At 46.0% G+C, this 24,959-nt stretch overlaps 7 protein-coding genes across 7 annotated transcripts; 4 read left to right on the top strand and 3 right to left on the bottom strand.

The window, feature by feature from the left end:
- Positions 1-719: 719 nt before the first annotated feature.
- Positions 720-3,301, top strand: FSUBG_13626 (UDP-glucose sterol transferase; the record flags this gene model as incomplete). The annotated part of the gene is made up of 6 exons (XM_036678537.1): positions 720-1,423; positions 1,477-1,634; positions 1,688-2,051; positions 2,111-2,461; positions 2,525-3,222; positions 3,291-3,301. The coding sequence occupies 6 exons, from the start codon at positions 720-722 to the stop codon at positions 3,299-3,301; spliced, it is 2,286 nt and encodes a 761-aa protein (XP_036530915.1).
- A 457-nt stretch (positions 3,302-3,758) lies between these two features.
- FSUBG_13625 (tpr domain protein) lies at positions 3,759-7,154 on the bottom strand (the record flags this gene model as incomplete). The annotated part of the gene is made up of 3 exons (XM_036678536.1): positions 3,759-4,676; positions 4,729-4,815; positions 4,866-7,154. The coding sequence occupies 3 exons, from the start codon at positions 7,152-7,154 to the stop codon at positions 3,759-3,761; spliced, it is 3,294 nt and encodes a 1,097-aa protein (XP_036530914.1).
- An 891-nt stretch (positions 7,155-8,045) lies between these two features.
- FSUBG_13624 (uncharacterized protein) lies at positions 8,046-11,047 on the bottom strand (the record flags this gene model as incomplete). The annotated part of the gene is made up of 5 exons (XM_036678535.1): positions 8,046-8,602; positions 8,656-8,921; positions 8,973-10,327; positions 10,384-10,415; positions 10,474-11,047. 5 exons carry the CDS (start codon positions 11,045-11,047, stop codon positions 8,046-8,048), a joined length of 2,784 nt encoding a protein of 927 aa, XP_036530913.1.
- Positions 11,048-13,976: 2,929 nt separating this feature from the next.
- FSUBG_13623 (uncharacterized protein) lies at positions 13,977-14,688 on the top strand (the record flags this gene model as incomplete). The annotated part of the gene is made up of 3 exons (XM_036678534.1): positions 13,977-14,344; positions 14,412-14,481; positions 14,578-14,688. 3 exons carry the CDS (start codon positions 13,977-13,979, stop codon positions 14,686-14,688), a joined length of 549 nt encoding a protein of 182 aa, XP_036530912.1.
- An 878-nt stretch (positions 14,689-15,566) lies between these two features.
- Positions 15,567-17,165, top strand: FSUBG_13622 (l-galactonate dehydratase; the record flags this gene model as incomplete). The annotated part of the gene is made up of 4 exons (XM_036678533.1): positions 15,567-15,752; positions 15,805-16,528; positions 16,582-16,769; positions 16,833-17,165. 4 exons carry the CDS (start codon positions 15,567-15,569, stop codon positions 17,163-17,165), a joined length of 1,431 nt encoding a protein of 476 aa, XP_036530911.1.
- Positions 17,166-18,180: 1,015 nt separating this feature from the next.
- Positions 18,181-19,013, bottom strand: FSUBG_13621 (uncharacterized protein; the record flags this gene model as incomplete). Its single annotated transcript, XM_036678532.1, has 2 exons — positions 18,181-18,216; positions 18,438-19,013. 2 exons carry the CDS (start codon positions 19,011-19,013, stop codon positions 18,181-18,183), a joined length of 612 nt encoding a protein of 203 aa, XP_036530910.1.
- Positions 19,014-21,739: 2,726 nt separating this feature from the next.
- FSUBG_13619 (sugar transporter STL1) lies at positions 21,740-23,663 on the top strand (the record flags this gene model as incomplete). The annotated part of the gene is made up of 8 exons (XM_036678530.1): positions 21,740-21,800; positions 21,853-21,881; positions 21,939-22,037; positions 22,089-22,260; positions 22,325-22,961; positions 23,017-23,113; positions 23,171-23,387; positions 23,437-23,663. The coding sequence occupies 8 exons, from the start codon at positions 21,740-21,742 to the stop codon at positions 23,661-23,663; spliced, it is 1,539 nt and encodes a 512-aa protein (XP_036530909.1).
- Between the last annotated feature and the right edge of the window lie 1,296 nt (positions 23,664-24,959).

Raw genomic sequence — 24,959 nt, 5'->3', positions numbered from 1 at the left:
TATTAAGTATTAATATAAAGGTTTTAACCTTTTTAATAAAAAGTATTAAAACCCCTTATTTAACCTTAATAACTTTAATAGCCTTATTATTACTAAGCTTACTTTACTTAATATTAATACCCTTAGCTATATTACTTATTTTTATATTTTCCTAAGTATATAAAAGGTTATTTATTAAAAGAAAATTAAGCTTTTAAAGTTAGTAAATAAAAAGTATTTAAAATAAAACTATTTTATTATAAAGTTAAGGGAAAATTAGGCTTAGTTAATATTACTTTACACTTTATAGTTATAGCTTTAAGGCTATAAATATAAGTTACTTAGTAACTTAAAGAAGAAAGGTAGCTATATTATAAAGAAAAGGTTAAAAGGATAAAGGTTTAAAGGAAAATATATATATAGTAGCTATATTATTACTAAGGAGGACAGGTTAAATTAAGGTTAGGGAATATTAAGTTATAAAGTAGCGAAAGATCGGTTATAATAAAGTTATTTTAACACAATGACAACTCTCCATTACTTAGTCCAGCGACCCCAACACCCGCTTACGAGAGCCTAAGAAATTCAAGGAGTACTGGAGATCTTTCACACGCTGCAGAACTGCCTGGAGACTTCTCGTCGGACAGCTCATCGCCATACGCATTCACCAGCTTCATCAAGAATGACGTCAATATTTGAGGTAATCTCTTCATATTCCCTGCCACTGTCTGCTAATATCGATGGTAGACGACGGTCGTGTCGAGATTGATTGTAATTCCAAGTTCGTCCGTACGCTAAGCCGCCTCTACCAAACATTGCCCGAGAAATATGAGCAACCCGAAACTCCGACCCCAGAATATACCCAATTCGATTTAGGAAGCAAGACTTGGGCCACAAAACTCAATATCGTTATTCAAGTTGTGGGCAGTCGAGGTGACGTGCAGCCGTTCATTGCGCTGGGAAACGAGCTTCAACGACATGGGCACCGTGTTCGTTTGGCAACACACAATACGTTTGAGAAGTTTGTTCTTGAATCAGGACTAGAGTTCTTCCCTGTCGGGGGTGACCCAGCTGAGCTAATGGCTTACATGGTGAAGAACCCGGGCCTGATACCTAGCATGAAGAGCTTGGCGGCTGGGGAGATCCAGAAAAAACGTGATATGGTGCAGTGGATGCTTGAGGAATTCTGGCACTCATGTTTGCGACCGGACCCCCAGACTGGTCTACCTTTTGTGGCCGATGCCATAATTGCTAATCCCCCTAGCTTCGCGCACATACACTGTGCCCAAGCACTAGGCATCCCTGTGCATCTTATGTTCACCATGCCGTGGAGCAATACGAGAGCTTTCCCTCATCCGCTTGCTAATTTGAAAAACGTCGGAAGCGATCCTCAACTTGGGAATTACATCTCGTACACCGTGGTGGAGTGGATGACGTGGCAAGGGTAAGCTCATCTGTCGCCTGGAATACCCTTCTGCTGACGAAGTTCATGGTCAGGCTAGGTGACATTATCAACAAATGGAGAAAGTCGATAGACCTAGAGGAGGTGGCTATGTTTGACGCTCCTATGCTAACAAAGACGTTGAAAATCCCCTTCACATACTGCTGGTCACCAGCCTTGGTCCCGAAACCTGCAGACTGGGAACCGTACATAGGTAGGTGTGAGAAGCAGGATATGCCTTGTTACCGATAACTAACATTCTTATAGATGTCTGCGGCTTCTTCTTTCGCGACCCCCCTCAGTACTACCCACCAACAGACCTTGCCCAATTCCTTCAAAACGGCCCGCCTCCGGTATACATCGGGTTTGGCAGTATTGTCTTAGATAATCCTGAGAAGGTCATCGGTGTTATACTAGATTCGGTCCAGGCCACTGGCGCTCGTGCTATCATCTCTAAAGGCTGGTCTGATCTTGTAGGCTCTGACCAAGAGAACGTATACTGGATTGGAGACTGTCCCCACGAATGGCTGTTTCAGCACGTCGCAGCGGTCATTCATCATGGGGGGGCTGGAACAACAGCTTGTGGGTTGAGAAACGGAAAGCCAACAACTATAGTTCCTTTTTTTGGCGAGTGAGTCGAGGAGACTTCCATATCCAAGATGCCTTCTTTACTAATTTTCCAATTTATAGCCAGCCTTTCTGGGGACAGATGGTAGCCAACGCTGGTGCAGGACCTGCTCCGATACCGCATACAGAACTCACGGTCGACAAACTCGCGGCAGCTATTCGTTACTGTCTATCTTCACAGGCCGCAGCCGCAGCCGCGATCATAGCCGACAAAATGGCATCAGAGGTTGGAGTTCGTGCTGCTGTACAGGCATTCCACAAAGGCCTCCCTCTGGAGCGAATTCGATGTGATGTAATGCCAAGTGAGCCCGCCGTTTGGTCATATTCCAAGTCGAAGAACCCGATCAAGTTATCAAAGGTGGCTGCAGAGGTTTTAATATCAGCCAATTCTATCGATCGTAAACACCTGAAGCTGTGAGTACCTAGCCTTGCTTACGTGATTGTTTATTGACATAGCCGCTGACTTACTCTGGATAGATACCAGAGCAACCCCATCCAGATGGAAACAACTAGGTGGGATCCTGTTTCAGGAGGTGCGTCTGCTGTTATGGCGACGGCAACCGGAATGGCTGGCAACATCACGGGCATCTTTACAAAGCCGATCGAGGAATACCGAGACGACCAGAAGCGACGCGCTGGAGAGCTCAAGTATACCCAAGGACGCGGTTCCCCATCCTTGCACGAAAGGGCTAGCGATAAAGATCACCTCAATGTAGAGCGCCTCTCGAGCGAATCCGCGCGACCTAGGAGTGCACACTCCGGAAATCTCGCCGGTCGTATGGCTGGAGCTTCAGCTAAAAGCGCTGGTAAGATTGGCCAAACAGCCACCAAAAGGATGTTAGTGGATATTCCACTCGCCATAACAGAGGGATTGAAATCGGTTCCACAGCTCTATGGGAGCAATGTACGCAATCACGGGCCAGTGACAGATGCCAAAAGTGGCATGGTAGTGGCAGGGAAGACATTTGCGTGGGGCTTCATCGATGGTCTAAGCGACGTTGTGGTACAACCATATAAAGGCGCCAAGAAGGAGGGTGCACTGGGGGCTGCTAAAGGGCTTGGAAAGGGGGCGATGAATCTGGTGACCAAGAGTGGTGCTGGAATGTTTGGACTGTTTGCATATCCTAGTGCGGGAATCAGCAAGAGTCTTCGTACAGCTACATATAGCTCGACACGTAAGACAATTGCTAAGGAGCGCCATGCAGAAGGAGTCTGGATAATGAATAATGCAACTGGATTACAGGTAGATTGTAGTAGAGTGTTAGGGGACTTTGAGCGTTTGAAATAAATAAGTAGATATAAAAATATAATATTACCTTAACTCTTAATTATTAATTATAAAGTATTAGAAGGTTAAGTATACTAATTATAATTAGCTATAGCTTTACCTTACCTAGGATAATTGCTTACTATTAGTATTAGGGTCTTGTAAGGTCTGGTATATAGTGTTTATTATTAACTTACTATAAGTAACAAGTACTTAATCTATAGGACGCCATTTCCACTCTGGTACGAGATATATATATCCCGTCAAGATCCAACATCTGCTCTGCTTCTACACTACAATCTTCCATCTTACGGAGCCAAGATACAAAAGACTAGGAATAAATCGGATGTCATAGATATGTGCCTGTAAAACGAAAACATAATCGAGCTAGAGACGAAACTTGCGCATGGTGGCTCTGCCAGCCAACTTGTGTATAAACCTGTGTTAGACACCAAAATGAACATAAGGAACCCAGTGCAACGGCGTGCCATCGCATGACACAATGTCTCTTGGGTGTCTGGGATTCCTTTGAGTTGAACATGATCGCCGTTTAGCCACTTGAGAGTCTTCATGAACTCGTATACCACGGTTGAATATTGTTCCTCCTGCATTTTCTGAAACCCACTGGAGACGAAGACTCCTAGAGGCATGGTGCAGTCCCTCACTGACGGATTCTTCACTCATTTTCCGTCGCTCCATCCACCTGTACGTATTAGTGGCTATATCTAAGCAAGACTTGTCGCTGGCTTGCCAAAGCGTGCCGATGACATGCCTGAAACCGGCAAGCTGACATGCAGCCATTAGATGAAGACTTTCGTCAATGAGTCCATCGTGCTTGGTCTGCCCTGTTCCGCATGCCGAGAGGTATGCAAGAAATGGCTGCCGACTGCGAAGGTTTGTCTCAAACAGACTCGCTACTGTTAGCGGCCCGTCATGTAGAAGTAAAGCGCTTTGTGATGGGTCCGTTTCCTCAGAATGCCCATGACCAGCGAAATGAAATATGTCACACTTATTTAACGCAGCTAGCACGTCTTGTCGGTATGGCTGAGGCTTGATTACCTGCAATTGCATGGAATCGCAGAGGCCTTCGAGTTTGTGGATCTCTTGTGTCGCATATTGGAGTTCTTGCATGCCAATAAGAACAATACTTTCCGGTTTTTGTGGTTCTTTGATCATAACATGTCTGAGGCGGCTTTGAATGAGTGCCTTTGAAGAAGAACTGTAGGATGAAATAGCCCGGTCTAAGACAGTATCAGATGAGGCGCGGGTATGATAACCCGCTGCATGTATGGGAAACTTGGCCAAGGGACCAGTTGGAATCCACCAAATTCGAGGCCAGGGACCATGAGGGGTTTGAGTTAACTGCAATGCGTCTAGTATTGGCTGTGCAATCGTATCCCATAGCCATTCTAACAATTGTGCATCCAATAATGATGGGCTGATTAGAACTACTGCGTGACTGAGGACGTCGCAGTGGTGCAAATGAGGCAGCGGCAAAGTCCTGAGTCCGTTCTCCTCTATTATCAGTGCATCACAGCGACAGCTGCTTACGTTGATGATGACAATAGGTCCCGGAACAGCAGCAGCAGTCAATTCAGCCTCAGATGGAGCCATAAGGAATCGATCCAAGCCAGGTAATGCCCGGATGGCCTGGATCGTCCGTTCCAGTTTCTGGCCAGCCTCATAGCGCTGGTCAAATTGGCGCATCAGACCAGCTTCTGAATTGAGTTCATCGAATAGAAATGTTGAATCTGCTGGAGTATCGAGCTGACTCCGAAGCTGCAGGTATTCATCTGCTAGCTCTGGACTCTTCTGGCGGACGTCGGATATGTCACCGCGCATATCGTTCAGAGAACCTGTGATGATCCCTCGACCGACTTCAAGGAGCTGGATTGCGTCATACGTTGGTGCTTCCGCCATCAGAGCCACGGCTGCAGCATCAGAAGCCAAACCAACTACTTCAGTCAGCAAATGCTGCTTATCCGAATTCTCGAGAGATCTCGGGGTAAGGAGAGGAGCTAACGACACCGCTGTACGAGCTGCCTTATAGGCTAATGGCCAACACTTGGCATCGACAAGTAACGCCAGCAAGGTTTTACCAGGTCGTACTCGATCAAGTGTAGGGGACGAATAATGATCCATGGCATCTTGGCACCGATGAATAGCCTTTTCTAGGTCTTCTGGATTCCCTGTTGTTTGATACATGTCTCGGTGCCCAATGCCAAGATTATGAAGTATGTCCGAGCGAGCTGGGTGACCTTCGGGAATAGCTTTTACAGCTTCCGTATATAGCTGAATTGCTTTGCTGAGATCCTCCAATGCTCCTCTCTGCTGAAATCTCTCTTGATATACCCGACCAAGGCTGTTGAGGCGGCGTGGTAAGTTAGGGTTGTCTGGAAGCGTTGCTCGAACTCCTTCTTGATGAAGCTGGATGGCTATATCAAGGCTTTTCGCCGCCTTTGACTCCTGGAACTTAGCTTGATGAGCCAGACCAAGATTTTCAAGTCGACCGGGTCGATCTGGGTGGCCGACAGGAGTTGCATCTACTGCTTCCTGATGTAAGTGGATAGCTTTGTTTAAATCTTCCACTTTCCCTATCCTTCGATATCGGTCTGCATGTCCAAGCCCAAGACTTTCAAGCCGACGTGCTCGATCTGGATGGCCTTCTAACGTCAAATCTACTGCTTCCTCATGCAGTCTAATAGCCTCATCAAGGTCTGCCAATGCCCCCATTCTTTCATATCTATTCCCATAAGCGAGGCCAAGGCTATCAATTCGGCGTGGACGATCCAAATGCCCTTCTGGGGTCGATTTTAATGATTCCTGATGGAGCTGGATTGCTCGATCAAGGTCTGCCACCGTTCCCGTTACTTGGTGCTTGTCATGGTATGCGACGCCAAGGTTATGGAGCCAACCTGACCGATCTACACGATTTTTTGGCGTTAGATCTGCTGCTTCTTGATACATTTGAATAGCCTTGTCGATGTCTGTTATGTCACCAACTTTCTGGAATCTATCGTGGTATACAAGGCCAAGATTATGAATTCGACGTGGCTGATCATGGTGGCCTTTTGCAGTCGTGCCAACTGCTTCTTGGTGCAAGCTGAGAGCCTTGGCGATGTCCCTCGTGGATCCCGTTCTCTGAGATCTATCATGATAAGCGAGACCAAGATTATCCAGGATGCCTGGCCGTTCTGGATGGCCTTCCTGGAGACAATTGATGGCCATCTCATGCAGCTGGATGGCGTTGTCAATGTCTTCTATTTCTCCAGCTCTGAGAAAGCGGTCTGCATATGCAAGGCCGAGCCTATCAAGTCGACATGAACGGTCTGAATGCCCTTCTGGAGTCATTTCTACTGATTCCTGGTGAAGTTGAATGGCGTTATCGAGGTCTGGAGTGTCTCCTGTCTTTCGATATCTGTCTTGAAACGCGAGACCAAGACAATGGAGTCTCTGTGGCCGGACCGGATCTCCTGGTGGAATCAGGTCAAGAGCTTCTTTTTGTAGCTGGATGATGGAACTAAGGTTTGCGATTTCATCCGTTGACTTCTGTTCGTCACTGTTTAAGTTTGAAACTTCCGCGTGGCCGCTGACCAACAGGGGCTGGGTCTCGCCGGTGCTGTATTTTTTCTCGATCCCGGAGTCATTCTCAATCAATGTATTCTCAACCATTTCCCCATGCATCAGTTGGTCTTCTTGAGAAATATGCGAAATCTTATTAGGCGGAATTGAGGCGTTGATATGGGACGATAGATGATCATCAAAGGAGTCCACTATCTTCGAGCTACCCAGATTCAATTTTTGCCTGCTGCCGATTGTTTTTCCAGTCCCTGAGTCCATGGCTGTGGCGGAGGAGGGGTGATAGAGGATGGTCTTTCACGATGAGGGCCGCAATCGTTCTAGGGGCATCCAAAATGCACTTGTTCTTGTTGTCTGATACAGCATGAGATATCGAGATATTATTGATAAGTCGTCATTGTGCTGATTGATGTACTAGGGAAAAGAATAGGCTTTCATAGCAGGATTACGCATGACATTCACCCGGCGTTGCTGCCTAAGGCTGTTGAGGATTCTAGTAGCACGCTGTGACGTGGCACATTTCAATCAATATGCAGAAGATGATGTATACTTCGTTAGGATGCTTCCTTACCAATTGCTGCCTACCGGTATTCAACACTGAGAATTCTAATTAAAGAAACCCACGCCCAATCACACTCACTGATATCTCCCCTCCAGGTGCAGGGAAAGTCAAGTGTTTAAATAATCAGGCCGCAATGCAGCAAGTAAGACTTTCAACAGCTAACCAATTATTCATCTGCCTGTCAGCGTCCTAGCCTAGAAGCTGTCAGCTTCGATTCTTAATCAGGACCTGGTCGTGCGGGGTAACAAGACATGACATACAGTTAGGCTGTCAATCGCGGGTAATGACATGATTAATAATAACATGAGTAGCTCAATAGCTAGTTAGAAGGCATTACCGGCCCGCATTCTCTGGCCAGTTGAGAGTACATGGTGGAAAAGCTGGATGACCCTCTCGCATCCAATTTCAAGTGACTATCAGTCAGCAGGGCACACCGCCCCGGCCCCGTTTCGCCTAGCAACCAAGAAACTATCAGGCAATCACATGATAGCTGGCGTGGATGGCCAGTCCACCCTCTATCCTCAGCCTCAGCTCGAGAAAATACTGTCGAAATACTGCCGACGCCAGATATCGACAGATCTATGGCAATCTTAATATAGCAAATGGTCAAAGGTCAAGTCATAACCAACAGGATCAAGACCATCCCCAAATTCTCCTAACTCATCAAAGTCCAGATTTCTAACCGCCATATTTTCAGGATCTAACAGGTTCCAGCCAGCAATGGGATTCTCTGCAGTCGTATCATGAGATCTTTGTGCTGCCTCCGTTTCGAAAGTGGGAAGGTCACGATGTGAACTTGATAAGTCTGGCTCATCTTGAAGTGCCAAAGAGGTATCAGACAATGTCTGGTCTTGAGAATCAGCCCGAGCCTCGGTGACTGGGGCTGCGCTTGCTGCTTGATCCCCGTGTTCGGTTGGGGGCAGCAGACTCGGCAAGACTTCGTCAAAGGCATTCCAGACTGCAGAAGAAACCGTTTCAAAGAGTGAGCGTTCAGATACTTCAGAGCTGAACTGAAATGCGGGCATATTTCGCACATTGGCATTTATGTCTCGTATCAAACGGGGGGGAACCTCCCTTCGTAGAAAGCCGCGATATTGAGCCCGCGTTTCTGCAGTCATGGGTGCCTCGAGTATTTGCAGATCACAATCTATATACGGGTTAATGGAACGATTACGAGTAAATATTACAGATAGGACTTACATGGTGATGGTATATCTTCGGTATTCGGAAACAGAACCCTATACATATGCTTCCACTTTTCCTCCTCGGAAAAGTTCTGGATGCCCCGCCTTGACTTGAGACGCTCTTTAGTCTCATTGTCGATGCCTGGCATTTCTCTTGATGGGCTAACAACTTCACAAGCCGGGTCCTGGCGGAGATGCGCATCGAGGTCTTTCTCCGCCTTGACAATTCTGAAACATCTCTTACAATAAATAGGTGCTTTGTGAGATCTATAAATATGCTCCCTATTATAGTCAGCAAATCGTGCCTTGGACTCAGTAGGTAGGCTTGCGTACTTTATCCGATGAACGCTAGGCCAGCCTTTTTGGCACCGGGGCCATCGCTCTCCGGGATATTCTTTAACAAACGGGCAGGCAAGATTTGACACTGATCCCGATGGCGTGCTTTCAGTCTTGCGGCGTTTTTCATGATCGTCCCCATTTCCTCTGTAGCCACCATTGGTATTGTCACCTTCACTCTCTCTATCATCGATCCCCCTCTTCTTTCTGTTACCATGACTTTCAGCCGGTGGGCCATTTTGACCAGTAGATTGTGTAGAGTCGGAAGTTCCTGAATTGTGATTGAGTCCTGGCGAACAAGCTTTCACCCAGTCGACAATCCGTGGGATAACCAGTGCGGTGACCGTATCTTTCAGGGCAGTGACAGAGGCTAGGAGGGCTGGGTCCAGACACGAAGCGAGAAATGCTTCTTCAAAAGACTCATCTGTTTGCCGCGAGACATCAGACATGGACTCATCAGTTTCGCTTGTGTCAGTCTCAGTCACATAAGTGTCCGGAGTCAACCCATTTTCCGTATCATCCTTGCTAGAGAGAGCTGTAGAGCGAGCATCCATTGTGGTCTCGGTTCTCGTCCCTGTAGATGGTATCGTTGTTTTGGCTGGATGACTACGGGGGGCAGAGGGGTGACCTCTATCGACGTGATCATCCATACTCAGTCTACGCATCGACTCACTCGGAGGTCCTGCGTCTGAGAGTCGTTCCTCAATGGTACTCAACTCTTCATCAGGATTCTCCTCAACCTGGAGCTGTCCACTAGCAAGCGGCGACTGTACTTTGGGTGGATTGAATGATGAAGAGAGTAGTAAACCTTTGTTCAAACGACGTTGTTGGGCAACCCAACCAGCCAAAGCCACCTGATCAGACACAGTCAATGAGCTGTCTTTCGCTGATTCAAGTGACGCGATCGAGTCAGTAGGCCCTGAGGCAGCGATGAGCTGTTGGTATACTGGAATATTTGCTGATGCCGATAGTCGTTCTTTGGTTTGCGGGTCGAGGTATGGGATAGGTGGAACGGGAATCTTGTCATGATCTCGATTGTTACGAAGCGATTCTCGGTATACATTAAGAGATGAAGAAGATGACAACGTCTTTCTGAAAAGAGATCGTCGGCGAGAAGGCGTGGAACTGGCCTTGCCAATGGACGAGTCGTAGGTGCTAGCAGCTGAAATCATAGAAGAGGGCCGTGTGAAGCTAAAGCTAAAGGTGGAGTCTCGTGCAGACGTCGAGGCTTGGAATGTGTCCTCAGAAAGCCGTCGTAAAAGGTCGAGTTCGGATTGGTTGTATGTAGCGAAAGAAAAGTTTTGACCGTACTCAGGGATGTCTATACCGCAAGTTGAAGTCACTGGTTGACTCTAAGGCTAAATGTCAGCACTTGGATCAGTGTAAAATCAAGAAAGAGGCTACATACCAGGCTGCGCCGGCGTATAGCATCGTCCTTTTCTAAACCACAGTTAACTTAGTCAAGAACTAGGTAGTTAGAAATTAAGCATGTACTTACCTTTCAAACCTGCGTTGCCCAAGATCAACGCAGACGCTGGCCTTTTGGCAACGTCGTATTGGCTACCTACCCCGGTAAGCTCAACCGACTGTAGAGGTAGGATAGGCGCCGAGGTAACTCGTTTCCTTCTCACTCCTGGATAGTTCTTGATCCATCTGCGATGGCTTTCGGATTTCGCTGCAGCGCCCTCTCCATCCTTTGCTGAGAACGAGATTGTTTGATCTACAGGATGTTGTTGTAACCCGGTCGGCCATGCCTGTACTACATTGTGTATATTCGAGTCGGGAGAGCTATTATCCATTGGAGTATCCAGCTTATTGTCCGTTGTCGGCGAGGAATCTCCATCCTTCCATAGAACCGCCATCTTCTCTTTGAGGGTATTAGACATCAACCGGGAGGAAGGCCGTACTTTGGCGTAAGAGGGGAGCAAACCCGGGGCTTTGTTCAAGTAATGTCTTCCTTTGTGCTTCAGGCGCTCACGCAAGGATCGGGGCTTTGCATCTGTGGTTTGCTGGCTTTTTTCAGGCATAGTCCCGGGTGCCACGTCGGCAGCTGGCGCTATAGGCGAGGACATAGCGGGCGGGTATAATAGTGGGCTGTTGCAGGGCCAAGGCAACGGTGTAACACCTACACGTCTCGATTACCGTTAAACAATTGAAATGCGACTCTTTCGGGATGTGTTGTACAAAGAGAGAAAAAGAAACAATTGTCAAGTGGCTCTATGTCTCGCTAATGCTTACGACGGCCCCCTGGGTCGCCTTGAACGGCCGGCTAGGCGTTTTTCTTGAGCCATGGTTCGCAAACTGCAGCCTACGAGGCGCTCGTTCAGGCGACTTGCATATAGGGGCAGAGTTATCTTATCATACCTAGGCTAAGCAGGGGTAGAGAAAAAATGTGGTGGGGTTCGCCTGAAGTTTTGCGCATGCGCATAACTTAAGATCGCAAAACAACAGGCCGCAAATATTCACTTCTGTAGAAACGGAAATAGAGGTTGAGCAAAAGGATATAGTAAAAGTAATAGTTAGGCTACACTCTTCGTTGCGCATCACTAAAAGCTAGGGTAGCTAGCAAATTAGGTAAAATTCATTAAATAAGACTCCAGACTGGCTTATAAAATCATAGGAGGTCTTCACGACCGGAGACGCTCTGCAATCCAGAAGATTAACCTGACCAAAATTATTGCAAATACTGTAATCAAAATTATTTTACAATGCCAAGCCAATTGTCAATTATTTCGATATTACCAAATCAGGGGTCATCCTCTTCTGTCACAAGGTCTGTCTGGCACATCCCATTGCTTACCACTTACGCTAAACCGTCTAGCAGTGACATCACTAAAGCTTCCCTGCCTAGCGCTGGTCTCTCGCTCACTATGTCGCGCTTCCTTGGGGAACCGATTTCTGTCAATGCATACATTGCATGCGGAGGAAGTGGTTAAATGAATGGAGAATGTAACTACCAGTCGTTTATATCAATGCCTGGCTGTGTATGTACTGTTAAGCTTCTGTAGCATTAAAGTGTTATCAATAGTGTATTTTAATTAGGATATAAAACTCAGGATATAATGTTAAATGGATAAATAATAATCACAGTGTAATTAACTAAAAGTGCTAGCAAAACTTGCCATTTTACAAGGCTTTACATATTACTATCTCGCCAATCCTTGTTAGTAAACAACATCATTACTTAAATTCTAGTAGGCTTGGCGGCAATTACTGCTTTTATTTCTATAAGCCCGATAAACATAAGCCATTTCGAGATATTAACAGTTGTCCATTTCTCTGAGGGTATTTCTTGGGAACTCTGGAGTTATATAACTTGGCGGTCTGAAAAATCACATAAGTATAACCAAGTGCACCAGCAAAGGAATGGCGATACCTGTTACCATTACGCTCCGCTATGTCACGTGACCTCGAATATTAAGAGGCACTAGCTGTCATAGGCGTGTCACATCGGCAATGGATGTGAACAAAATGATCGAGATCCGCCACTCAAATCGGGATGTGGGGGGTGAGCAGTTAAGGCTTCTAGCTCAGAACTTAAAAGCAGCAACAAAGCGAACATTTGTCACCAATCAAACTACCTACACGGGGTACAGATTGAGATTTGAAATCTGCAAGGTATGTGATAGTGACTCGGGGCAGCTTCTGCTTATGTTTTGACCTGCCTTGAACTATTGGCGCTGTCTCACTGGGCTGCACATGCCCCACTATGTCCATTTATGGATTGCCAGCTCACCTCTTACAGCCACTCACATGAAACATTGAGTAAGCCATGCTTTTTCAGTATAGCCAATACACTTTCCCTCCTTTTCGCCCTCATCGTAACGAGTTAAACGGTAACAGTTTGTACTAAGCGGGAAGGCATATCCAATAGGCTTTTAGAGACATCGTGAAATTATTTCCTGTTAATACAACAAGCAGGCTATATAGAGGTTGGGGTTGATCTTGACAGCTATTAATATTAAGTATTCCTGAGATCAGGGAACTGATCTTGCTAATTTAGTCAAGTTTTAGATAACTACCAGCGGTAAGGTTTTTGCCAAGTTGATTCAGAATGTAATGACCTATGCGTTAGCACTATGTAACCGTCATCCATTCCGTCTGACTGTATTTGTGTATATACTATTTAACGACTAAAACCTAAACCTAGTCCTGTCTGCTAACACAGGACATATTAGCTAAAAGAGGCATGAAAGCGGAGTTTAACTATTTAAGGAATTGTAAGACAAACTATACAAAATAACTCTTTTATATTACTATATCCTGCTAGTAATAAACTCCTTAGTGGCTATGTATCTCTAAGCAGCCTGCTTCAAGATGCATAAGGCTAGCTGAGAAGACAGATTTAGGAAGGGCCTACTTAACGAGTGATAAATTCAACTCTTTGCAGATGGCATACAGGCACACTAATGCAACCCTGTCACAATCACCCCGCACGGGCGGCCGACAACATCGCTGGCGTACGCGGCCTGCAAAAGGAAAGAAACTCCCGACTCCCAATCTAGCTAGATATGTCCAATATCGGCCAATTGGTACTTTTCAGCCAGCCACACAAGCAGTCACTAACATGTAAAACATCTTGTCAAGTTCCACTCCGTATCTATATCCTATCACCACCTATGTTTTTAAGACATGATATCAGACTAAAGGCAATATCTGCTGTCGCTTATTTGAAATAGTCTTCCAACTTGTAAGAAAGCAAATTACAATGCTTGTATTCCAGATACAGAGGGGAATAGTGCCCGCGAGAGGTCTGGGTAATACTTGTGGCTGGCTGAAAGCTATCTGCATAAGTGCATGTAAAAATGAGACTGTTATTTTACACCGTCGGTATAGTTTTAATGGCATACATGTATGAAGTGAAGGTATTATAGCTAGAAAGGCAGTAATGAGACTTCAGGTATAAATATCCACAGATCCCCATCCTTCTTAAGAGTCATCGCAGCTCAATTCAGTACAACTTTCCCCAAATAACAAACATCTATTACAAAGACTACCACAATGGCTTCTGTAGCTCAATCCGACGTTGTGAGCTATGACACCTTCGAGACGCTCGTAGCCTCTCAGAATGCCGGTCAACTTCCTTCAGACCTCGAGAGCTTTTACCACTATATCATCGCCCAGCCCGAAGGTGCTTCGGATTTGGCTGCGTTAGCTGCCACCAGCGCATCCCAGGCAAACCCTTCCACCAATGCCGCTGATGCTGCCGCTCCTGAGGTTAAAGCAGCGGGCTTCCGAAACGAGACCTCAGCAAATGGTAGCGTCATCAACCTTTGGGTTTACCAACGTGTCTACATCAATGCTCTTGGTAAAACATGCACCATCAACATGGGTGGTATCACACCGGGCTTTCCTGGTGGAGCAACATTGTAAGCTAATAAACATCTAACTGACGATATTAGATGACGTTTTATACTGACTAATTCGTTCTCATAGCGGTACGTTGTACTACGATGATGCAAGTGATCTTAGTGGTGATTGCGATGTTGTTTTCACGGGATTTATAGTAAGTTTCCTTCTTTATCCTTGTTTAGAACATTCCCCTTTATTCGGGGTTCTACGAAGTCGGAGAAAATAAAGTACTGATTCGAATATCGTCTAGACATACTACGCCCTTTACTTCCGCAGGAACGGTAACCTATTTGCCACCTACCAGTCAGGAAATGTCGGGGCGGCCACCGGTGTTGCAGGTGGTACAGGCAATTGGGCTTAATTTGTGCCGGTTATGTTTCTAGCTGTAGATGTCCAAGTCCAATACACATGAACAAGTTTGAGGATTTCCCCAGTGGTCCATTTCGCCAACTGTGTTTCCCTGTCCGATAGTCTTATTCATTGGATATCTTCTTGAAGGAGGCGTGTTTATGATAGAGTGCTGATAAAGTAGCCTCCGCTTTGAGTATAATTACTTTGCAGTTTTGCAGCAGCTCTTCGAATTCAGTACAGCCCGTAGGATCGAGGGCGTGGGCCATTTTGGACAAGGGTAGTTGAGAGATATTTGCTTGAGTGTGTCAAGGTCAACCAGCTTGCAGATAATGTAATGGGGGGAAGCAAAAGTGAGAGGGCTGGGAGGGACGTGAGAGGCAGATGACCCAGTTTATATCCTGAAAGACATAAGCAGCCGCTGACGAAAGACGGCTGCTGCGCCACGAAGCACTATACAGATTCTGGTTAGTTCCTGAGTTCCTTAGCTAGCTCTCCATATCAGTTATGCTCAGGGAGCAAGAAAATGTTAGACTATAATATAAGGTACTAGAAACAAAACCTAGAAAAGCATATCCTCTCTGATGCTAATTCAGAGAAGTCGCTCCCACTTAGGATTGAGGTCTTGAGTTTTTTTCCCTTCCCTTAGCCGCCTTGCACGCAGTTGCAGTTGGCGAGGTAGCGGGGATAGTCGGCAGATACGCCCGCCGAACGGACCCCACAATCTTCTACATTGCGGATCTGACTTCCGCTATCTGTATTGCCATTGATCGGACAGGCGATAATCTCCTTAAAAGGGCCCTCGTCATTACAAGATTATTTCCAAATCGAATTGTAGGTTCTAACCTTGAAACACCAGAACCTGTATCTTCTCCTGACTACGCCGCTGCAATGCCATCCTCAAAGACACCGCTCGAAGTTGATGATGTCACCATCACCAGCTTCACCGTTACCGATATCAGATTCCCCACTAGTCTAGACGGAGTTGGCTCAGACGCTATGCATGTTGGTACGAATGGGTCACATCCATACATTCAACTTCATACCAATCATGGTGATTTAATCGGTGAAGGCATTGTCAGCCCCCTTACGGTCGATACTTTCAGAATTGGTGCTAATGATCAGACAGGCCTTCAGCAACGGTCGAGGAAGCGAACTCATTTGTATGGCTCTGAACATATTCGCTAAACGCGTGGTTGGGAAGACTATGCATGAGTTGACTCGTAACATGGGCAAGACCTGGCGATATATGGTCTCCGACTCCCAGTACAGATGGATCGGTCCGGAGAAGAGCGTGACGCATTTGGCCGTTGCTGGCGTACTCAATGCTGTCTGGGACCTCTGGGGCAAGATATTAGGCCTTCCGGTGTGGCAGATCGTGTGTGAGATGAGCCCCGAGGAGATAGTCCGCTGCATCGACTTCAGGTATATCACCGATGTCATCACACCAGACGAGGCCATCCGTATGCTTCAAAAGACAGCCAAAGGCAAGGACGAGCGCTTGAAGGAGGCATTCGACAATGTTGCCGTACCAGCCTATACTACATCCGCGGGATGGATGGCGTTCTCTGGCGACAGGATGAAGGAGGTGCTGCATGAGACATTAGCGCAGGGTTACAAGGTCTTCAAGTTCAAAGTCGGGACCAACATCGAGGCCGATAGAGAAAGATTGTCTGCTGTGAGAGACGTCTTGGGTTACGACAATGACTACCAGATCATGATTGATGCCAACCAGGCAAGTCGTCACTCCGTTCCAGGATGGATGTCACTAACGCCTGAACAGGTATGGAGCGTACCCGAGGCTATTGAGTACATGAAGCATTTGGTGGAGTTTAAGCCTGTGTTTATTGAAGGTACGCCTCTATTTCTTGAAACCACTGGAAGTACGTTCCTGATTATCTAGCAGAGCCTACAAACCCTGATGATGTGCTGGGACACGCAGCGATTCGCAAGGCGCTGAAGCCGTACGGCGTTGGTGTTGCCACCGGTGAAGCAGCACAAAACAGAGTCACTTTCAAACAGTTACTGCAGGCTGAAGCAACTGATGTTGCACAAATCGATGCTGTTAGACTCGGTAGCGTTAACGAATGTCTTGTAAGTCCTCATAAGTATACCTACTGTTGATCCACGTCCTCAGGCTAATGGTCCTCGTTGTAGGCGGTCATGCTGATGGCCCTCAAGTTCAATATCCCATGCGTTCCACATAATGGTGCGATGGGCCTGACTGAACTTACATCTCATCTCAGCACAATTGACTATGTTGCTATCAGTGGACGCAAGTCAATGCTGGAAAATGCCGACAGCCACCGCGAAAACTTGCGACATCCCTCCAAGATTGTCAACACTCACTACGTCACGCCATTATCACCAGGTTACTCTACAGGCTACACCGATGAAGCGCTTCAAAAGTATACTTATCCTGATGGCAAGTTCTGGACATCTGAAATTGGTTTGAAGATCATCGCGCAGCCCACGGGTGGCGAGTTATAACATTTGAACCGACTCTTGTCGTCCATATATCAATACATTCATACATGTTGATCTCTTTCATAGTAATTTGAAGTAAAAGTTGAACAATCCGATAAACAGGCGACGTCAAGTGTTTTAGACTCTTGTTCGAAGACGTGTCTTCCTCCTTATCTCCTTGAGTATTGCCAAAACGTCGGAGATACTGGAAACATTCCATTGGCTCAAGTTATCAATAGCCAGGGTTTGAAGGCTCTCCAAATCAGGAACAAAGTGTCGAAGCTCACAATTGAGCCATGACAATGTCAGTATAATCACCGCCCCAAGTGACCTGACTTGGTGATTTAGTATAAGACACTGCGGCCTAATGGAGGATACTGACGACAGTGCAAAAGTCCATGTGTATTGACTCGGAGCGCGAAGAATCTTAGAAGTGTGATAAAGATATAAACTGCAACTTTCGATGCAAATACCTGCCCTCTCAACAATTGCGCTCGAAACGTGTGAGTTCGTGTGCGTTGTAACATGGAGAACAAAAGGGCGATATATGATATGTCTCGCGGCATAGTATCGAATTCTTAATATGGATATCCTGTCATTGTCAATTTCGTCAAAATTCAGTGGTGGTCGGAACTGCTCGGGGATGGCTGCGTGCCATAGGTCGAGTTGACTATGCAGTTCTTCACAAACAGAAGTGATTGAATTTAGCTCCTTAATAGAAAGCTCTTCTGGTGTCATCAGTGAGGTTGAGGAAAGAGACGGGTTGAGAGAGTTTGGTGTTCTTGGGTATAGGGAGTTGTGTATGCGGTTCAGAAGTCGTCGGATAGATATCTCGGCCAGATAAGCTGTCATGTGAAGATCATCCAGATTCCCACATCGGGGCAGGTTCGCATCATCTGTCAATTGTTGAAGACTGCTTCTAGGGAGCTCCAACTCAGCAAGTCTGTCACATTCAATGATAAAGCAAGACCAAAACAGCCGTAATATATCGACCTCTGTATTTAGCGTTTGCTTCTGACAATCCAGGCTAGCAACCTTATTAGCGATCAAGTAGCTGATAGTTCAAAGCACTCACCTTGAAAGCTTTAGTTGTAGGAGATTGGTAGCCAAGTATATTAGTCGCCAACTATGAAGCGGACGGACAATATATGCAAAGTAGACACTCGCCAAAACAAGTGCCTGAGCTAATGCGAGATCGAAGGAAAACAACCATAGTGAGCGGAGCATGAGCGTTGGTAGAGCATACTTTATATATCTGGTACCATTGGGGGAAATTTGTGCATTGCATGGACCTACTGGTTGACTGGAAACAGCACCAAGAGCAAATACTGTCATACATAAAGCTGACTCTGTGCTCGAGTCTGCTCCCTTGACCAGGAATCGCTCATAGATCTCTGTAAACTCTGCCTGGTCGAGTACTGGATGACTAACATGTACCGATAAGAAGAAGGTGGAAACTAGGTGGTCAAGCACCGATCGTTCTATTTGGAAGGGAGGCAGGGGATTCTGCGACTGTTCTGGAGACAGCTCCGGTGGCAGAGGACTCTGGCTCTCTAGTAGGAAGAAAAGGTTTGTTGGATACTCGCCGACGAGCATTTTCACGGCTGGGAGACCGAGGAGGTAACTTGAAGAGGTCTTGTGCTCAGCCGGAATATTCATCGGTTCAGATGCGATGTCCAATGGGTCTCTCAAATTTGAAGAGAATTGTAGAGGTTCGTCGTCGGCAGCTTGCGTCCCATTCGCAGAAGCACGGATTGTTGATCCACTATTTGCATTCAATGCAGCGCCTTGCGATAAGCCGACGCGAGATACAGACTGAGAATGGTCCCGGGATGTCAAGGCTGCTAAGTGCTGCTGTTGCTCAGCCAACATGTCTTTGAGATCTTTCAACCGACTTATTATTTCTTTTGTGCCTCCAGAAGTATCGATTCTGTTTAACAATCGTTAGACGCTGTGTCGTTGGCAGGTTGAAGCATGCCTGTACCTTTGCGAGGGGCCATCATCGTAATGACAGTCCGCTCCTGACCTGGTGCAGTTATTGCATCTTGGCTTGGTGGCGTCACATCGCCGTTTCCTACTACAGCTCAGCAACTGGCGCGTCTGCCTTTAGTGGCACACGGCTTACCGGTGGCGGCAATAAGTACATGCCAGGGCTACTCTTCGCCTATTGAAGCTCATGTTCAATTCTAGATAGCGAACACAGTTGATAAAATGAATAACACATTAGATAATGTATGTCTAATAAAATAGTTACCCCCGCACTTAGCGGGACGGATTTACAATACACCGGTTATGTATATGTATTTGTAGTATTTATAATTAGAAAGTATTTATATATTTAAATAAGAAATACGTGTTTAAAGATATAATAGCTTATAAAAAGACAAGTAACTATAAAGTACTGTTTTAAATATTAAGGAATAATAGGCCTTAGTAGTAAGAGCTATATAAGCTTAGTATTTATTTTATTTCTATATTATTATTTACCTGCCATAATACCCTACATTGCGTTTAAGGAGACGCTAAACTGCTTAGGGTATAAACATAACTCGGTTTGTAAACGCTGCCTGTACCTGCCTTTGGCTTAGTTATCTAAGCCCTGTACAGGCTAAAGAGTCCCTATTTTTACATACTATACAAGATAGTATAGTTACTAAGCCATTAAGGCATTGTATATAAGGAGAACTTATAAATAAATTGCATTATTACATTTTAAGAAACCTCTCTTATAATTTAAAAGAAGCTTAAGATGACATAAGGAGCAGATCCCTGCGAATCTTATAGGGTATGTAACTATTATAGTTTCTGCCCTTGGCCAGTTTCCACAATCCGGTGCTGTACTAACCAGTTAGGATTATCATGAGTTATCTAGATCCCTTATCTGCGTGATTAAGTCGATAACAGTATTTGTAAAAGGTATGTAATCAAGACCCAATTCCCTACCAGCCGTCTCCCCATCCACGCCATGAGACTCATCGGGAGCCTGTAGCTCTTTCGACACCTTATCTGCCGCCCAGGCAAAATGCGATCGTATAATGCTGGCGGCCTTGCTGTATGTGAATCTCTCAGGAGACGCTGGGATATATCGCTTTCCGCTAGCCTCAGGCCGCAAAAGCGCCTCCACGTGAGCTTTGGCAAGGTCGCGAACGTCGATCCAGAATGGCACCCTGGCAACGGGGAGCGGAACCTCGCCGCAAGCTATTTTAAGAAGCATCTTGTTTGACTCATTCAGCGCGTCGACGTTTGGAACGGGGTGGCTTATGGGACCAAACGTCATGGGCGGGCAAAGGGCGACTAGGTCGAAGGAGGGCTTCTCTTTAGCCATGAATTCCCAAGCTTTGAGTTCTGCAAATTTCTTGGATCCGCGGTATGCTACTACTGCACTTGTTCCCGGGGCGATCGACTCATCGTATGATAGAGGGTTCCAGTCATCACCGGTGTAAGTGAAGTACGGTGGTGCCTGGCGCCCAGCATCAAGGACGGATGCAAAGGAAGATGTGATGACGATGCGCTGTATCTTCGGTGAGGTAGCTGCCGCTTTGAGGACAGAATGAACACCATTGATCGCTGGAACAACCAACTCCTTTTCATTGTCCTTGGTAGCATAAGTGAAAGGCTAGGCGAGGTCAGAATCTGCGTAATATTATCCAGGTCTCTGATAGTACGTACACTTGCCACATGAATAACGGCGTCAATGTCCTGAATGGCCTCCAAAAACCCTCCCGGATTTTGAAAGTCCTCAACCTGAACGAAATCCAGCTTCTCTCGAAACTCAGGCCTCGCATCAATCATAGCCTTCCCCTTGGATAAAGATCGGCTAGCCCCGCGGACTTTTATACCACGCGAGAGAAGCTCATCGACAACATGTGCACCAATAAACCCGGTGGCACCAGTCACCAAAACGTATTGCCTAAGGAGTCAAGACAAGTCAGTCATTTTACCATAGCGTGAGGAAGACGTATGTTTCGACGAACATTGCGGGAGGCGAAGACACCGTCTTAGACAGGGTTTATTGAGGAGTATCAATGACAGAGGGAGAAAAGCTGTTTGTTAACATAAATAATTTTACATGATTGATATTTACTATCTTGGTCGTGTGTCCCTATGGAGCTGGACACTACGCGTATCACTTCTGTTGCTCCGCATCATGAACTCTCAATACCTTAGCTGTCGGTGGATAATGTGCCGCCTACCCCCGTGGACTGACTGATAATAGAGACGCGGGCGCTCTGCCGCCTATCCCCGCCGCCAGTAATCTTGACCAAACTAATACTAATGCTGACTAGCTCGTGTCGAAGCGGTTAATGCTACACAGATTTAATTCCTCCCTCGCTACTCCGTACTCGCGCAGCCTAGGTACGCCGAAGCGTGTATCAGCCGATGGGTTGTCTGATCCATTTCCCCGCACAACGTCCCATTAGCTCAAGGTTCCCCAGTCCTGACCCCAGACCCGAACGTCTGGCAATCTGCAAAGGCGCCTGATGTAGAGATAGCGCCCCTGTGATTATTATAAATGGCAACAGGTCATCACTTCCTCTGTTGTTTGACCTCATCATCATCCTCTTGACATTCTCTTTTCCCTACAAGATTAATTCTCAATGGCTTTGGGTAATCTCAGGGGCACGCCGCTTTTGGTGTGCGTGACACTTGTCAATGCTGGTCAGTGACTCGGTAATTCTTTGATGAGCTCTATGCTGATGCGTCTACATAGTCTCCATGTCATGGTTTGGTTACGACCAGGTAAGCTAGCCTATGTAATATCAGTTCCAGGAAAGTCACTCACCGACGGTGCATCAGGGCGTTTTCTCATCAGTTCTCATCTCAACCGACTTCAAGTACTGGTTTCCAGAGACCAAGGCCGCAAGTATCTCTGGAATTGTTTCCAGTTGCTTTGCAGTAAGTGACATGCTACCTTTGACCACGTGCAAACACTCAACTATATTACAGCTGGGTGCCTTTTTTGGGGCAATCTTTGCCTTTGTTTGCGGTGACAAGTTGGGGCGCAAGAAGACCATCTGGGTTGGTCTCCTCAGCAACCTCATCGGCGCTGTCCTACAGATTGTATCATGGCATCTTCCTCAGATGATAGTCGGTCGTGTAATTAACGGATTCGGCATGGGTATGTCTCTAATGTTCCTCTCCCACACGCAAGTCAAACTGCAATCTCACGCCTCCGCTTGTAGGTGTCACCTCATCAACTTGTCCCGTCTATCAGGCCGAATGCTCCAAGCCTCGCGTTCGAGGTAAACTCGTTGTCGTGCAGTCCCTTTGCAATACCGCCGCCTTTTGTCTCGCCAACTGGATGAATTACGCCCTCGGTGTTAGAAGCGGCCCTATTCAGTGGCGTTTCCCTCTCGGCTTTCAGCTCCTATTCCCCTGCATCATCGCCGTTGCGCTATTATTTGTGCCCGACTCTCCGAGATGGCTGATGCTCAAGGACCGACACGACGAGGCTCTTGTTGTCATAGCACGACTTGCTGACCGCAACGCGACCATCGAGGACGTCGATGTCGTGACCGAGTTCAGATCAATCCAAGCGACGATCCAACAAGAGCGTAATGAGACTGTATCCACGATTGATATGCTCAGGTGCCGTGACAAGACTCAAAACCTTCGCAGGATCCTACTGTCGTGCGGTACACAATTCATGCAGCAGTTCTCAGGGGTCAATGCTCTCGGATACTACCTCCCCACCATGTTACAGCAGGTTCTTGGCTACAGCGCGCGCCGAAGTCGCCTTCTCACTGGCGTCAATGGCACTATCTACCTGTTTGCCGCCATTTGCTGTCTGTTCATCATTGACCGTTTTGGTCGCCGAAAGTAGGTTTTCACCGAGCCCACGAATACCCCCCCGTTGGCCTACTGACCCTATTAGGATGATGCTTTATGGAGCAGCGACAATGGGCTCGTGCTATATGATTGTGTCCATGACTCTTCTCGGCGCTAAGCACAACCCAGGCATGAAGGAGAGCGTACGTCATGGATCAGAGACACTCAAATTGAAGATAAGCAGCTAACGTATTCCATAGCTCGGCGAAGTCACCACTGCCTTCTTCTTTATCTACTACTTCTGTTACGGTACCAGCTTTGCTAAGGTACCGTGGGTATTCAACTCGGAAGTCAACTCTCTCGGCTGGCGCACGCGGGGGGCTGCAGCGGCCACAGCCACGAACTGGATGGGTGGCTTCATTGTTACTCAATTCACCAAGACTGGCGTTGACAACCTCAATTGGGGATTCTTCCTCTGTAGGTGTCCAGCAACTCCAACCTTGAATAAGCCACTGATTAAGAACAGTATTTGCTGGCTTTTGCTACTCCTACTTCCCGATCGTTTACTTCCTGTATCCCGAAACCGCTCGCCGTACCCTCGAGGATATGGACCAGATCTTTATACAAAACCCAGGTCTGATCGTTTGCCGCGTTCCAGAGCTCACGCAGAGAGAGCGTCCCGAGACATTAATTACTCTTGAGCAAAAGCGAGTTGAGAAGGCAGAGGTGGCTCACGTAACTCATGTGGACTAACTAAATTTGCTGTCTGACGCCCGAGATAAAACATATGGATGAGAGTTTGTAGGTAGTACGGGCCGCGAGCTGAATGTATTTGCACCCTGTGCAGGCGTTTTAATGTTTAGTGGGTGGGCAAGTAGTTAGGCAGTCTATGCAAAGATACTTAAGGAAGAACATGTATAATTCTCGTTCACCGCTCCTAGTACAAGAAGTAAACAGTCCTTGCAGAGAAGTCTTAAAAAAGTGCAAATTAAGACATATTACGCGCCTTGCACGTGGCTTGTTAAAATGTCTTAGAATATAAGAAGACGCAAGGGAGGTATCTTATCTAAAGATAATATATTATAGTAAAGCATTAAGCAGTATAGTTTAGCTCTTTACATTAAGCTACTTACTAATATATTGTATATGTTAGGTAAGTAGCTTCTCTTAAAAAGTTTAATAGGTAGATATATAAGCTGCTTTAAGAAAGGGGAGGAGGCTAATCCTATGTAAAGGGTACAGACTCTAGTTAGTAGTAAATTTATATACTAAAATAATTACTATCTATTAACTAATAAAGGAAACAAGACTTAGGATCTTAACCCTAAGTAATAGAAACATTTAGGTAAATTTAAGTTAAGTTTAGGGAACTTTCTGCTAAGTTTAGTTTAACACCCTATACTAAGGCCTAATGTTTTCTTGCTCCCTAAGGCCAATCTGGGCTTTAACGTTTCCCCCTCTGTTAATAAGATTTTATACTAAATAATTAAGCCACTTAGCGCCAAGGCTAGCAGTTTGGGCTAGTCCTGTAACTAAGACAAGCTAAAAGCTATTAGTAAATTACGGATAATTAGGGTTAATGGCATAGTTAAGTAGCCTAACATTTACAGAGTAATTGTCTTGTTGTCTTAAAATATTCCTAAATTGTTACCTTGTATGTACATACACTTTTTGTGTAGCTGTATACCTTATATTTAAAATATACTTCCTTCTCTCCCTGTGAGAATATGTAATAGTGTATTACATTCCGGATGCAGTGTAACATACATATGCCAATCTCAGTAGTTATTTCTACTGGCTAATAAGCAGCATGGCCTACATGGCGTGTAAGACAGCTTGGCACAAGACATGGCTATAAACAGCTTAGATCTACTTTAGATGTTAAGGAGGCTAAAAGCTAAATAAATATTATATATATAAATAAGAGGCATTACACTAAATAGCAGTCTATTAATTACATTCTTAATTCTTAGGATAGCAGTAAAAGTCCTAGTCTAGATTTTAAAGCTAATAAATAGGCCTTGTTAGCATTGCTAGTAGCAGTGCGAT

This window comes from Fusarium subglutinans, assembly GCF_013396075.1.
Source record: "Fusarium subglutinans strain NRRL 66333 chromosome Unknown NRRL66333_c0000366, whole genome shotgun sequence".
Lineage (NCBI taxonomy): Eukaryota > Fungi > Ascomycota > Sordariomycetes > Hypocreales > Nectriaceae > Fusarium > Fusarium subglutinans.
This window is presented reverse-complemented; position numbering and strand designations above follow the sequence as displayed.